Source organism: Gorilla gorilla, chromosome 1 (assembly GCF_029281585.2).
Source record: "Gorilla gorilla gorilla isolate KB3781 chromosome 1, NHGRI_mGorGor1-v2.1_pri, whole genome shotgun sequence".
NCBI classification, from domain to species: Eukaryota; Metazoa; Chordata; class Mammalia; order Primates; family Hominidae; genus Gorilla; species Gorilla gorilla.
In genome coordinates, this window is record NC_073224.2 from 53064298 (window position 1) to 53080283 (window position 15986).

The 15986-nt window shown below is 47.0% G+C and overlaps 1 protein-coding gene across 8 annotated transcripts in view; it reads right to left on the reverse strand.

Annotated features, from left to right (window-relative positions):
• Positions 1–15986, reverse strand: part of ATP2B4 (ATPase plasma membrane Ca2+ transporting 4) — a 117144-nt gene that overhangs the window by 55323 nt on the left and 45835 nt on the right. For all 8 annotated transcript variants that reach the window (XM_031013998.3, XM_031013988.3, XM_031013999.3 and 5 more), the window contains one exon: positions 5272–5932. In XM_031013998.3, the coding sequence (XP_030869858.1) occupies positions 5272–5464 (193 nt within the window). In that variant the 5' untranslated portion in view covers positions 5465–5932. The remainder of the gene's footprint in view (positions 1–5271; positions 5933–15986) is intronic.

Below are 15986 nucleotides of genomic sequence, written 5' to 3' on the forward strand. Positions count from 1 at the left end.
CCTTCTTAAGTCTAACCAACTCTTGGCCACTGGGGCAACTCCTCTTACTCTAACTAGCTAATGTATACTCAAGGAACACAAGCCAGTATCAAAACATTGGGCTGAGGCTAGGCACGAGGGCTCATGCCTGTAATCCTAGCACTTTGGGGGGCCAAGGTGGGCAGATTGCTTGAGCCCAGGAGTTCAGGACCACCCTGGGCAACATGGAGAGACCCTGTCTCTACAAAAAAAATACAAAAATTAGCTGGGCGTGGTGGTGCACACCTGTAGTCCCAGTTAACCAGGAGGCTAAGGCGGGAGGACTGCTTGAGCCTGGTAAGTGGAGGTTGCAGTGAGCCATGATTTCACCACTGCACTCCAGCCTCGGTGACAGAGCAAGATCCTGTTTCAAAAATAAAATTGAAAACAACAACAAAAAAACATTGGGTCAGTGGTGGCTCGTGCCTGTAATCCCAGCACTTCAGGAGGCTGAGGTAGAGGTGGCAAAACCCCATCTCTACCAAAAAATACAAAAATTAACCTGGCATGGTGGCGCACATCTGTGGTCCCAGCTACTTGGAAGGCTGAGGCAGGAGATTAGTTGAGCCTGGGAGGCGGAGGTTGCAGTGAGCTGAGATCGTGCCACTGCACTCCAGCCTGGGTGACAGAGTGAGAATCCATCCCAAAATAATAATAATAATAATAATAATAATAATAATAATAATAATCTCTTTCTCTCTCCCTGTCTCCAGGCTAAAGGGTTTAAATGACCTAAGTTCTTACCACCAGGTAGAATGGGATGGAATATTTCATGCCTTCTGACTTACACTCCATTAATGCTCTAAATGCTTCTTATGCTAGAGCAGTCTCACAGAGAATCTTAGCTAAAGCACAGATAGTGCTGGGACTACATGCATGAGCTACTGCGGCCAGCCAAAAGAGATAATTAAGTCCCACCTGCCTTTAGAATTGTGTAAATCTATGATAATAAAACCATATTGGTATCAGAAATGTAATAAACTTCAAGTTCCATAAGTCCCCTTAAAAGCTATGATTTAAAAAAAAATTCTGTCAATCTATACTAAAGATGCTATCAGTCCATAGAAAATAAAGGAAAAGGGTTATATTTTAGGAACCAATATCTCTGATCTTCACTTTCACCTTGGTTTCCAACTAGCAGAATTCAAGCACCAGGTACATTTCTTTATTCTTATTATTGGTCCACTGGGACCTCCCACAATGACAAAATTCTGCTAGGCTGGCAGGCTGTGTGGCCTTCCATGAACAGGCTGGCTTTTTATAGGATGAGCATATTGGGGATCTTTTCTCTGCCTACCCTAACTAAACAGGTGAGCATTACCCTTGCCTGGGTAGATACTCCTATGTCTTAGCTGTTCTATATCTTCTTTTCTTTTCTTTTTTCTCTTTCTTTCTTTTTCTTTCTTATTTTTTTCTCCTTTTCTTATCTCTTTATTCTTCTCACACACTAGGACATCACTGTTGGTACTGGGGACTAAAAATTACTAATGGAAAAGTTGTTTTCCAACACCGTCTCCCCAGTTCCAGAACAAGCCCTATGGTAACTCTTACATTAATACAAACTGGTGAGGCAGAAGAACTGCTTGAGTCCAGGAGTTTGAGACCAGCCTGGGCAACAGAGCAAGACCCCATCTCTTATAAAAAAAAAAAAAAAAAAGGCCAGATGCCATGGCTCATGCCTGTAATCCCAGCACTTTGGTAGGTCGAGGTGGGTGGATCACCTGAGGTCAGGAGTTCGAGACCAGCCTGGCCAACATGGTGAAACCCCGTCTCTACTAAAAATACAAAAAACTAGCTGGGAGTGGTGGCGTGCACCTGTAATCCCAGCTACTTGGGAGTCTGAGGCAGGAGAATTGCTTGAACCCGGGAGGCGGAGGTTGTAGTGAGCCAAGATCGCACCATTGCACTCCAGCTTGGGCAACAAAAGCAAAACTCCTTCTAAAAAAAAAAAAAAGAAAGAAAGAAAAGAAAGAAAAACACCAGGACACATATTTGTGATCTAAAGAAGCAGTACATGGCAGTAGAAAACTGTGCCAGTGGTAGGAGTCCTAGGCTACAGGCATGGCCAGGGGCTGTAACAAGGGAAGCACTTGCCATTGGAAGGGGCTGAAACCAGGACTGGGAAAGGATCCAAGAGCATTAGCTATGTCTATAACATTTGATATACAATGTTGACAGAAAGTAGAATATATGTTGGCCTTTGGGAAAGGAAGCTCTCTGGGAATCAGAAAGTAAACAGTGGCAGCTCTGGGAAGGGATCTGGAAAATTGGAGGAAAGCCTGAATCCTGCTGTCAGGAGTTCTCTAGGTTCCAGCTTCTTTGGACTCCCGAGTTCTTGTTTGTGAGACAGACAGCTGACCAGAGGGATCAAGAACAGCATAGGAAGGGAAAAAGAAAGATCCTGTTTAAATTCTGATGGGTGTTTGTAAAGTACTGCATAATCTCAGTGAAGATATAATTAAGAACAGACCCTCAGCAGTCGGTACGGCTGTAAAAGCGACCGAATAAAGAAATCTAGCTGGCAAGAAGTAGACAGAGCCCAAAGGGGTATGATTAAGGACTACCATTAGAAGGCAAAGACTGAGCCACATGAAAGCAATTAGATATTGCCACCTTACCCAGGGGTTTTTTTTTATGATTAAGAAGTGAGCAAATGAAATGGACAGTAGTTGCAGTTACACACACAGTAACCTCTCCAGATAGGACAAAACATTGCACTCCATAGGCACCCATGTTCTGGCAAGTATCTACAGATGCATGGACTCTGTTTTAATCTGAGAAAACTAATCTACTGAACACCTAATTATAAGTATGAGCACTGTATATGTATTATTTAATCTCAGTAACTCTATGGGCTAGGTGTTATCGACATTATTTTCAAAGAAGAAACAGACTCAGGGAGGCTGAGTAAACTGTGGAGGGCTACTTAGTTAGTAAATGGTGGAGCTATCATTTGAACTCAAAGCCTATGAGATAGGAAACCAAATTCTAGAAGTAAAGAAAACAGGTAGGGAAGCTCCCTTAGGTTGTAAAGAAAATAAGACATAAACTAGGTATAGATATCTATGTAAAACTCTCTTTCTCTTTTTTCATCCTAAAGAGTCTAGGCTCCAAGTCACTAACTTATAATACAGCACTGGCAAAGGGTAACAACTTCTTAGAATTGGTGAGAAATATGCTGTGGCCTCTGAGGAAGATTCAGAAATAGGAGACCACATGAGGCTGAAAGCCCCTAATGGACAAGATCTTTGCTCCATCTCATGCTACTCAACCATGAACTGCCAGATGTATAGGGCCAAGTAAGAATCTGCTACAGAGATGCTAAAACCAGACTAAAGTGAAAAAGCAAGTTTCCTTTTGTTCTTTCTACATTTTGATGAGGCAAAATTTCATAATACCATGGCACACTGGGCAACTGGGCTGGGCCAAAGCCTGAAGCTGAATTTTTCATTATCTTTTAAGTTTTTTTATCTTTTAAGAAGAGATTAAGGTCGGGCACAGTGGCTCATACTTGTAATCCCAGCACTTTGGGAGGTTGAGGCGAGTGGATCACCTGAGGTCAGGAGTTCGAGACCAGTCTGGCCAAAATGGTGAAACTCCATCTCTACTAAAAATACAAAATTAGCCACATGCCTGTAACCCCAGCTACTCAGGAGGCTGAGGCAGGATAATTGCTTGAATCCAGGAGGTGGAGTTTGCAGTGAGCCAAGATTGCAACATTGCACTCCAGCCTGCCTGGGCAACAAGAGTGAGACTCCATCTCAAAACAAAAAAACAAAAAACAAAAAAAACAAAAAACAAAACAAACAAAAAAGATTAAGGAGAACTACATTAAAAGTGTATCCAGCAGAGTTGAAAAAAAATCACTTATAATTCCCTGACACAAAACAGTGAGTGATCCAAAGATATGATGGGTACAGTTATATACCTTGTGATTTAGCATCCCATTTCCTTTTTTTTTTTCTTTTTATTTAAAATAGAGGCTGGGCGTGGTGGCTTATGCCTGTAAGCCTCCTCATCCCAACACTTTGGGAGGCCAAGGCAGGCAGATCACCTGAGGTCAGGAGTTCGAGACTAGCCTGACCAACAGGATGAAATCCCATCTCTACTAAAATACAAAAAATTAGCTGGGCATGGTGGTGCACACACCTGTAGTCCCAACTGCCTGGGAGGCTGAGGCATGAGAATTGCTTGAACCTGGGAGGCGGAGGTTGCAGTTAGCTGAGATCATGCCACTGCACTCCAGCCTGGGTGACACAGCAAGACTCTGTCTCCAAAAAAAAAAAAAAAAATAGAGATGGGGTGTTATTATGTTGCCCAGGCTGGTCTGGAACTCCTGGGCTCAAGTGATCCTCTCACCTCAGCCTGCCAAAATGCTGGGATTAGAGATGTGAGCCACCCACCTGCTTGGCCTATCATCCCATTTCTAACAGTATACAATAGAGAAGTGCTCAATTGGGCAGCTGGACTTATTCACTTTTTTGTACCCTTCCTTCCTCCATTCATTAAACTGTAAGATCAGTGTAGGGAAGAATTAAATTCTTTTATAATCAGACATATAGAAGAAGGGACTTGATTATTTACTGACAACAACATTTATAACATAAACATTTTAAAAATAAATATCCTCCTTTCTGGACACTGATACAGAAAAAGGAGAAAAGAGGGGTCAGGAGCAGTGGCTCACTGTGCCTGTAATCCCAACACTTTGGGAGGCCAAGGTGGAAGAATCACTTCAGTCCAAGAGTTTGAGATGAGTCTAGGCAAGATACTGAGACCTCAACTCTACAAAAAAATCAAAAAAGCTAGCTGGGTGTGGTGGCACACGCCTGTGGTCCCAGCTACCCAGCAGACTGAGGTAGGAAGATGGCTTCAGCCCAGGAGGTTGAGGCTGCAGTGAGCCATGATCACGCCACTGCACTCCAGCCTGGGTAAAAAAGCAGGACCCTATCTCACAAAAAAAAAAAAAAAAAAAGAAACAAAAGAAGAAGAAAGAAAGAGAAAGAAAGAAAAGAAAAAGGAGAAAAGAATAATCTTTAGAGAATAGCACACTTTCTAAACATCATCTCTGGGAAAGATACGGTTCTTCATGGCCTCCCCTCCTTTCAGTGCTTCAGATGCCATACCTTTCCCACCAGACAAAAATATACCAGTTGGGCCTCCAGAAATGTGCCTTCTCTAGAAGCTGGGAAAACAATATTTTGAAACACTAGCCACCTTCCTCCAACTCCCCACCCTTGATACGGCCTTTACCTTCCACAGGGGAGGTTTTCAGTCTACTGCAGAGATTCTGTACACCTCCATAGTGGACATTAATCTGGGTCAGTGCATCCCTCGAACGCAGCTCCATGAGCTTCCTCAGTTCCATTACTGTGCAGCCAAAGTCCCCTTCACGGCTCTCGGCCATCGAGTTGGCAGGCAAGACACGGTCTGATGGGTTCGTCATTTTGCCTGCTGTTACCAAGCTCCTCAACCAGAGAAGATGTAGTGTTTCCCTTCAACTGACCAGTGTCTCCTGCCTCCCTGTCTCAACTTCTTCCTACTTCCTGCTTCTCTGGGGGCCCAGTGAGGGAATAGATTGAATATATCTTGTGCAATAAGCTCCCGAGTAGCCGTCCGAAGTCTAGATCCTTTCTTCTGTATGAAGTCTGGCAGCGAGAGGAGGAAGAGGATGGGGGAACTGAGTGGAAGGTGGACTCCGTGTCACGATGATTGGTGTCCCCAGGTGGTGATGATAGTGGTTGTCCAGGGTAGGTAGGTTCCTAGCTTAGACCAACTTGCCCAGATGAAGGTGTAAACAGGATGTGCATGTTACCATGGCGGCAACCTTAGCAACAACCAGCAACTGTAGTGGTAGAGAGATGTCAGGAGGAGGAAGAGGAGAGCTTCCTGGATACCAATGACAACTGGATCTCTGGAATAAAGGTTCAAAGACAGACAAAAAGAAAACATTAGAGCAGCCAGGAGTATCCAGCATCTGCAAGGGCAAGAGGTACCCAGTCTAAGCACAAGGGTTTAAGTGACAGTTGAGATCTGAGCTGAACTGATAGCTGAGGCCTGAGCTTAGAGAGCTGACTCAAGAGAGGCCCGTTCCTCCCTGGGAGGCACCTGCAGCCTGTAAACTCCAATGTAGAGGAGTAATTTCAATACCCCAGTCTTCACGTCTCACCTCTCCCAACCAAGCAACATAAAACCCACAGCTTCAGAAACTTGGAAATAAATGGTTACGACCTCTGATGGCTCTAATGTTTTCCCTGTCTATTTGAGGGACCTGTGACAGGATCCTTTAGTCTGACCTTATCTATAAAAGATGAGAAGAGGTCAGAAAAAGGAGTTCAGATCTAAGTGATCTGAAGGGTGGCCTGTCAGTCTGCCTTCCTCTCCCACACCCCACACTCTTCCCACTGCCAACACACACATTTACACACAAGGAAGACAACTTGGTAGAAGATGTCAAAATCCTCCAAAGCCCCTTAGAGTACTCAGCCTCCAGGTGCATGGAAATGACAACTTGATAGAAGATGTCAAAATCCTCCAAAGCCCGTTAGAGTACTCAGCCTCCAGGTGTATGGAAATTCTGCAGCCTGTGCAGGTGTCAACCTGGCCGGCACCAAGTTTTGTTCTTGAGGCTAAGCTCCACCCTCCTCCAAGAGGCTTTTGGGGAGAAGAGGAGAGTAAAATGCTTTGGCAGTTGGTGATACAGGGTGAACTTTTTTTTTTTTTTTTAGTAAAGGGGACAGAAGGACCTCTGAGGAGGAAAGATAGGGAGTTTGAAGCCTGAGCATTAAAGTTTCTCTGGAGTGGGAGCGATAAGATACCTCTCAATTCAGATAGAGGATAGGGCCACAGCAAGGTTAGCAGGGGAGACAAGCTAGCCTGTGAGTGAGCACCAGAGTCTCACATCAGCTCAATAAAGGCACCAGAGAGAGGCCTGCATTTCTCCCCTCAGAAAGATGCATTACCTCTCATGCATGCTAACTAGGGGGTGTAGTGGAGCTATGTGTAGGTGACGATACGGAGGGCTGAAGGTGGGAAGAGAACTTATCCTGAGGCCCTTTCTCAGTTTCAGAGTGGGGCCGCTGTGTGTCATGCCACTGACAGGTGTCACTGCCACACATCAGCCTTTTAAATGTGAAGGGGCTCTTAGCACAGCACCAGAACATGGGACCCCAACCCTGGTTACGTAGTCCCCACTGATGACTTCAGTTACCAGGGGGTGGAAAGGAGCTCTGGCCAACCTCTCTATAATAAATAGATGCCACACTTACTTCTAGAAGGTGAACAAAGAAGCACAAGAACCATCAGATAAGGGACTTGATTCTTTTATCAGTGATCTCCTCCAAAGTCACATGTAGCCAAAGTCTTTGCCAATTCCTGACAATCCTCTTCCCAGAAGCTTCCACAGGGATGCAGGTTGATTTATACTCCTCCCTCTCCCAATTTGCCCTTTGCGTCCTCCTCCCCCCATAGATTTTTAGCACTACTCTGACTTACAAAGAGTTAAGAAAGCAGGGCTCTATTTGTTTTTAAAACATCGTACTCCCTTCTTATCTGGGAAACAAGAAGATCCACAAAGAACCTGAGGCAATGTGTCAAACTCCCTTCATTCAGACTGGTATAGGAACAGGCAGGACCACAGAGTTTTCACCCCAGTTCAGCTTCTCCTCCAAGGCTGGAAGAAGTGGGAAGGGCTAAAGCAGCAAGAAACCCAACTTGACCCTTAAGTAGAACTCCTTAACCTTTCAAGAGGATGTTGGGAACAATGCTGATAGAGTGTTGAACTAGGAATCAGAGGATTTTACCTTTTCTGTCTTCACTCACTACAATGTTTGCTTCATGAAGACAGGGATGTTACTTAGCCTTCTCAGGACTCAGTTCCTTCCACCTTTAGTTGGGTAGAGAATGGGCCCTGTCTTTTCGCACCACCCTAAGAAAGTGATAAAGGAATGGAATTATAGAAATAGTGCTTGGAAATCTTAGATGAAAGGTGTCCTGTGTCTGGAATAGGACACTTAAGTGATGGGAGAAAGCCTAATTTGATCTTTTTTTTTCTTTTTTTTTTTTTTTGAGATGGAGTCTCATTCTGTTGCCCAGGCTGGAGTGCAGTGGCGCGATCTCAGCTCACTGCAAGCTCCGCCTCCCGGGTTCACGCCATTCTCCTGCCTCAGCCTCCCGAGTGGCTGGGACCACAGGCGCCCACCACCACACCCGGCTAATTTTTTGTATTTTTAGTGGAGACGGGGTTTCACCGTGTTAGCCAGGATGGTCTTGGTCTCCTGACCTCGTGATCCGCCCGCCTCGACCTCCCAAAGTGCTGGGATTCAGGCATGAGCCACCGCGCCTAGCCGCCTAATTTGATCTTAATGAACTTTTGTTATTAAGCCCTTTAAGTAGAAGAAGAAGAATAAGCTCCATGTGCCCTTCCATCTTTCCTTGCCAGGGAACCCCCACCCCACCAAAAGAATGGAAAATTCTAAGGCAGCTTCATTAACAATAACCATTAGCTAGGTTATAACCATTAGCAATAACCACCAGCATATAGGGTCTTGGGTCTCTTGAGAATTAGAAAAGACAGTCTGAGTCAGAATTCCTTCTTTTTTTTCTTTGAGAAAGAGTCTCACTCTGTCACCCAGGCCGGAATGCAGTCGTGCGATCTTGGCTCACTGCAACCTCCGCCTCCCAGGTTCAAGTGATTCTCCCGCCTCAGCTTCCTGAGTAACTGGGATCATAGGCACCCGCCACCATGCCCGGCTAATTTTTTGTGGTTTTTTTGTTTGTTTGTTTTTGAGATGGAGCCTCGCTCTGTTGCCAGGCTGGAGTGCAGTGGCGCGATCTCAGCTCATTGCAACCTCCGCCTCCTGGGTTCAAGTGATTCTCCTGCCTCAGCCTCCCAAGTAGCTGAGACTACAGTCGCATGCCACCATGCCCAACTAATTTTTGTATTTTAGTAGAGATGGGGTTTCACCATGTTGGCCAGGATGGTCTCGATCTCTTGACCTTGTGATCCACCCGCCTCGGCCTCCCAAAGTGCTGGGATTACAGGCGTGAACTACCGCGTCTTGCAGAATTCCTTCCTTACTTTAAACCTCTTTTCAGAGTACCAAAGAGGAGAGATTCTTCCACTTCCATAGGCAACTGATGGAAAAGGTCGCATAAGATTAGAACACATGGGGCTGAAGAACACACATGGAAAAGAATGAAAAGATTTGTTTGCCTCAGGCTTATCTAGAGAAACACACAGTAGGTCAAGCACTAAGCTGCTGGCACAAAGTCAAAAGGGCAGTGCAGAGTTGGGGCCCGAGGTTTAAGGTGGGATCTCTATAATACTAGGAAGCATATCATGACATCCCCACTTCTGTCTGAGTTTTGAACTCTCTGGAGTATGAGTTCTCTGCAACTGCTGAGCTTGCCTGGCCCCTAATCTGATTAGGCAACTGCCAAAGAATAATCTGAAGGTGCTCACACCACCTCAGCATCAAATGAACTGCTCAGACACCTGAAAGGTACTACCTCTTTTCAGGTAAGGGTTAGTCATTCGGCTTGGGGCGTTCTCGGTAAGGTATGTGCTCTCTCCTCTTTTCTAATATTTTGCAAGCCTAAGAGATGATAGGATAGAAGAGCGAACTCTCTCATCTCTTCCTCCTAGGGCAAGAAATCATAATGCTTTACATGATCATTAAGACATTTTACTTTTTTCCTCCTAAATTCCTATAACATCTGTTCTTTAATTTGTAGATGACATGTGAAAGCATTGGTCATATCAATTCTAGTTAGGACAGCTGTGACCCCCGCCTTACAGATGAAGATACAAAGGTCCAGGGAGATAAAAAAGTGATTTGGTCTTAGCAAGTCAGTGGTCTTGACCGCCTGGTGCTCTTTTTGTTACACTTTACTCCTTCTCTTGAGCCTAAACCTCCTCATTTTCTGGCAAGCTTCTAAGAGGCCCTTTAAAAGGCAGGCATCTGCCAGGTGCTGTGGCTCCTGCCTGTAATCCCAGCACTTTGGAAGGCTGAGGCGGGAGAATTGCTTGAACTCAGGAGTTCGATACCAGCCTAGGTAACACGGTGAAACCCTGTCTCTACAAAAAATACAAAAATTAGCTGGGCATGATGGTGCACACCTGTGGTCCTAGCAAGTTGGGAGGCTGAGGTGGGAGGGTCATTTGAGCCTGGGAGGTGGAAGCTGCAGTGTGCAGTGAGCTGTGTTCACATCACTTAGTTTCAGCCTGGGCAAACCAAGTGGGACCCTGACTTCAAAAAAAAAAAAAAAAAAAAAAGCCTCTAGAAATGAGGAGCTGCCAGAGACAAGAACCTAAGTCACCAAACTGTAAACACTAGTCAGGCACACTTTCCTCCAATTTTGTCCAAGGAATCTTTTACTTTTAGCTTTCCCAGGCTGCTAAAGAAGAAATACATCCCCAAACTATGAGGGAAAAGAGTGATACCTTGTATAGGTTATAGAGTAGGGTATATTTGAAAATATGAAAGGAACTCACCCCCTGAGTCTCCCCGCTACTAAATGCTCCTATTGAATGTGATGTGATGCATAAAAATGGGAGAAAGGAAACAGGAGGGGCCAGGGGCTAGGGCTTCAGGCTGCTGCAGCACTGCAGACAGACCTGCCTGGAATAATAATAGGCTCTGGTCAACTCTGGCTTCTGGGCTACAGGCAGGGGCTGCTCAGTGGAGCAGACACTTCCCTGCCCTGCCCTACTCTGTCCTTCCCCGATGGGCTGAGAGCCTCTGCTCAGGAGCAAGCCGGTAGCACTTGGAGATACTCTGGCAGGGGTGCCAGCATCACTGCCAGGCAGGACTTGATGAGTGAGGAAGGGAAGACCTCTGGAGAGGGGAAGCAGCCTGGTCCCACTTTAGAATGCACCCAGCTACAATATAAAACCTGCTTCAGGGCCGGGTGCGGTGGCTCATGCTTGTAATCCCAGCACTTTGGGAGGCCGAGGTGGGCGGATCACCTGAGGTCAGGAGTTTGAGACTAGCCTGGCCAACAAGGTGAAACCCTGTCTCTACTAAAAACAGAAAAAATTAGCTGGGCATGGTGGTGAATGCCTGTAATCCCAACTACTTGGGAGGCTGAGACAGGAGAATCACTTGAACCTGGGAGGCGGAGGTTACAGTGAGCCAAGATCGTGCCACTGCACTCCAGCCTGGGTGACAGCGAGACTCTGCTTCAGAAACAAACAAACAAACAAACAAACAAAACCTGCTTTAGGATTCCCTCAGAAAACCCGTAGTCTTTTTTCTGACCTAGAGTCAGTCTCCCTCATTCCAAGCGAGGCTCTACTTCTCCCTATACTCAGGAACGGGGATGTGGGATTGGGAGAGGTGGGAAGGGAGGGAAAAAAATATTTGTTGAGCACCTACCACGTGCTAGGAGTCATACTAGGTACTTCATATGAAAATCAGGAATTATGTACATACCCCTTTGTATTATGTAGTGCCTGGCATAGTGGCTGGTCCACACACTGTAGCTATGATCATTCTTACATACACTGTTTCATTCAATTCTCACCAACAACCCTATAAGAAGGACCTCTCCTTCTTATAGCAGGGAAATATAGATTCAGAGAGCCAGATTTGTGCCCTAATCTGAATTCAAAGCCACCTTGCCTCAAGTGCAAGAACAATGATATAAAAAAATGTAAACAAACTATGAGCTTACTTCCTAAACCTTGATGAGAAGGCTCACATAAACCCATCTGTCCCTTGTTCCTGACTCCTAAAAGGCACTGAAATAGATCAGGGAAATATCTACCTCTTGTAAACTTTCTGGAAAGGCATAGGGATAGACCCAAAGCTTTTTGGGAGCAGACACCCTCCCCTCCCCCTTGTCCTCCCCTCCCCTCACCCCACCCCCACCCCAAGCCAGAAAGCACTGGGCTCTAGATTGCTGTGAGTCCAAGCATATCCAATTCCTGCCTGGAGAGCCCAGTGGTGGGGATGAGGCCTTCCTCCACTCAGTCATCTCATGCTCTTGGCCTTGCTCCCCCTGGTGATCTGGGAGAAGCACAGAGGGAGAACCTGCTCTGCATTCTCTCTCTTTTTTCCAGCAGGGCTGTTTCCTGTGCACCACCTGGGGGGGTTTAAGCTCTACTCCTTCTCTCTGGCACTCTTATGCTTCCAAAGGACAGTGCCCTATCAAGAAAGCTGGCAAGAACTTGACCATGGTAGGCTGCCTAGCCTAAAACATCCCTGGCTAGCCCTTCTCTGTGGAGGTGTGAATCTCAGGCAGAGGCTGTTTTGCCCGCCTCCTTATCACAGGCTCCTTATTTCCATGACCCAGATTCTAGTTCACCCTGGCCACTTCCAATCCCTCAGGTCTGGCAGCCATCCTCATCACAATCCCGGGTTCTTCCTCCCCTCCCCATGTCTGCCCTGCCCTAATTGCTCCTTAAATGCCAACTGGTTTGCAGAAGCAGACTAGAGCACATGCCCTCCTTCAGCCTACTGAGGCCTTTGGAGGCATGGGAACAAAGTCAGAGGCAGCAGGTGTTGGCTAAAGTTCAGGTGGCGGGTGGCACCACTTATCATCATCATCCGACAGCCACACCCAAACCAGGAAGCCAGGTGAGGGCGGGCACACCAAGGCAGGCCTCTGGCCTCACCATGGGATAGTATACCATGGCCTGGTCAGGGAATCTGATGCTAATTTTCAGCTAGCCCCTCGAACTTAGCCTCCTGGGGGTGGGGTACTCCCTTCCCGAAGTTCTGGGTTCTGGTTCATGTCTCCTTTGCTCTTCCCTCTCCCCCCTATAGTCCTTCCAGGTTGCTAGTCTCTGCTTCCAGTCATCTCAGGACAGCCCCCTTTCCCAGAGACCCAAGGAAAGCCCACATCCTTTTAGTTTTTGAGAAAACAGACTTGACAGGATGTCACTCGCAGGCTCAGTTCTCTCTTTCTGAAGATAGAACGCCACTTCCTGGTTAGGAGGTGGTATCCACGGGCCTCCCTCACTTACTTCCCCCTCTCCAAGTCTGCTACTTTGACAGCACCTTCTTCAATTCCACCGAAAAAAGGTAGTACTAGAGTCAAAGCATCTAATCGGAGAAAACGTGTCACTCGTAGCCCCTGGGTCTCAGGAATCCAGAATTCATCCCTCCTCCCCAGAATCACTTGGTGCTTTTTGGTCAAACTACATCTATGCATGCTGTGGACTGAGTCATCTAGTCCTGGCTACATCTTCCAAAGAAATCCTCATCCAGGGCCTGGAGGGGGCATGTGCAAGGATGTTCACTGGAGCATTATCTATGGTGATCTGAGATCCAAAAAATAAAAATAAAATACCTCTCAGTCTTGGAGTGGCTGTGTTGTCTAGGATATGCTGTGCAGTGATAATGGTGGCAAAACTTACCAGTTCTGGCCAGATGCCTTCAGAAGGCAGGGAGAAGGTAGGACCCATAGATGACAAAAGCTTTCTCCAAACAGCGATACCAAGAATTGACCCAAGGTTGACAGCCTGATCCTGATCACCTGGTCTGCTAAGATCCAACCCATGTCACAGGTTTTAAGAACCACCAAGATGAAGACAGAAAGCTCCAGGGCATGGGTAGGGAAACAGTGTGGTGGGAGGAAGCAGGAATGTGCCTGGGAGGGCACGGCTGTCCCCCTGACCCCTGGCCACTGGCTCCATCTTGAAATGGCATCAGTATTATTAAGATGAGGCCAGGCGCAGTGGCTCATGCCTGTAATCCCAGCACTTTGGGAGGCCAAGGTGGGCAGATTACCTGAGGTCAGGAGTTTGAGACCATCCTGGCCAACATGGTGAAACCCCGTCTCTACTAAAAATATAAAAATTCCATCCTGGCTAACATGGTGAAACCCCGTCTCTACTAAAAATACAAAAAAGTAGCCAGGTGTGGTGGCACGTGCCTGTAGTCCCAGCTACTCAGGAGGCTGAGGCAGAAGAGTTGCTTAAACCCGGGAGATGGAGGTTGCAGTGAACCAAGACTGCGCCATTGCACTCCAGCCTGGGAGACACAGCGAGACCCCATCTCAGAAAAAAAAAAAAAAAAAAAAAAAGCCAGGTATGGTGTTGCATGCCTGTGATCCCAGCTGCACAGAAGGCTGAGACAGGAGAATCACTTGAACCTTGGAGGCAGAGGTTGCAGTGAGCTGAGATCGTGCCACTGCACTCCAGCCTGGGTAACAGAGTAAAACTCCATCTCAAAAAAAATTATCAAGATGAGAAAGGGCAGTCCCTCAGGCCCAGAGCCTTGGGAAAGCCAACCTCTTTCAAATTGTGTGAGTCACACTGGCCTGGGTCACCTCTGTGTCCTCCAGTGACTCAGAGGGTGTATGGGGTGGAGGTAGGGGTGTTCACAGCAAGCTAGAGCTCAAAAAAATGTAGAGGATGAAACAGCAGCGCTCAGCATTTCCTTCAGTTGTTTAAGGAGGACAAGAGCCACCTTCAGGTGGAAGTGACAATGCCATCTGGAAGGTCTGTTTAACAAAAGGGGTACTGGCAGCTCTCCTGACCTCATTCACTCAGGATAAGGGTTAGCAAGGATAACCGCTACTCACTCCTCAGAGCTGCGGCAGGAAGCTTCTAGGCCACAGACAGGACACAGCCCTCCGGCAGCAGCATTCAAGTATTTCGTATATGCACTCTCTTGGACTACATAGACTGTCTTTCTTGGGGCTGCTGTGGCTTTCCATATTTTGGTTTCAAGGGAACAAAGGGGCTTTTTAGCAGCTGGATCGGATCCTAGGTTATTTTTAGAAACGAATTTCAGCAGAATCATGTCATGCTTATGGAGAGGGGTCATCTCCCTGGGCTACCGGGTCGGGACCTGGTTGTTCCCAGGCCTCAGGATCTGGTGGAGTCCTCAGGACAAGGGGGAAGAAGTTGCCTGGCCACAGACTGAGGAGGCCACATCTCATCCACCAAAAGGGAGCACCAGGGGCAGCTGCTCTGTCCCCAGACGCTCAGCAGGAGAGGACTTAAAACAACATTCCTGTGTGGCCCAGATACTAGTCAGCATGTCCCATACTGGTCATCAGGCCTGGCTGCTCCCATTCCCTTTCTCCACTCTGACAGTCTCACCTGTACAGAGTACAGAGAACCTCCCATCCCCGCTTTACCTATTCCAGCCTTCTCTGGGCTTATTTCCTGGAAGTCACAGGCAAATCAGCGAGGGCTCCATGCTGAAAAGACAGTGCTTATTTAAAAAGGTGGCCAGGAATGATCCCTAATAACCTGCCACCCCTCTGCGCCTGTTTTTTTCTTCCTTGTTCACATATTGCACAGACAGGATCCATTCAGTCAGCCTAGGCCTTTGGAAAGCGAACTGATCATGCTCTCTTGCACTTGAGTAATGTTTTAGAGCTGTGGTTCTCAAACCCAGAGTGAGCACTAGGATCCTCTGGAGAACTGGGGCAAACCTACTGGGCCCCTCCCTGTCAACTCCTGAGTTTCTGGTGCACAAGAACGGAGATGGGGCCTGGGAAGGTGCACTCCTAACAAGTTCCTTAACAGGGTGAGCTGATGCGTCTGGTCTGGGGACCACACTTTGAAAATGCTGCGAGGTTCCAAAGCATTCCCATGAACCCCTTCAGCTCCAGGCTGACATGGGAAGGCACAGGAAGATCTTGCCATGTGTCTCCTTCGCTCTTCCCTCTCCCTCTGCTAGTCCTTCCAGGTTGCTGATCTCTGCTTCCATTTATCTCCGGGCAGCCCCCTTTCCCAGACAAAGCCCTGAAAAAGCCCACATTTTTTGTCTTTGAGAAAACAGACTTGAGAGGATGTCACTCAACAGGCTACAACAGAAGCCAAGGTCTATTCGAAAAGTTAAAACAAGCCACCTCATGAGGTTCAGAGGGACACCCAGGCCCCTTTCAGGTTCTGGTGGAGCAAATCCCCTCCCAGCCCTGTCTTCTATCTCCACAGGAGATGAGCGATGCTGGGGCCCATACACAGATGAGGGGAAAACAAAAACAAAAGACATTTGCTGCTCACT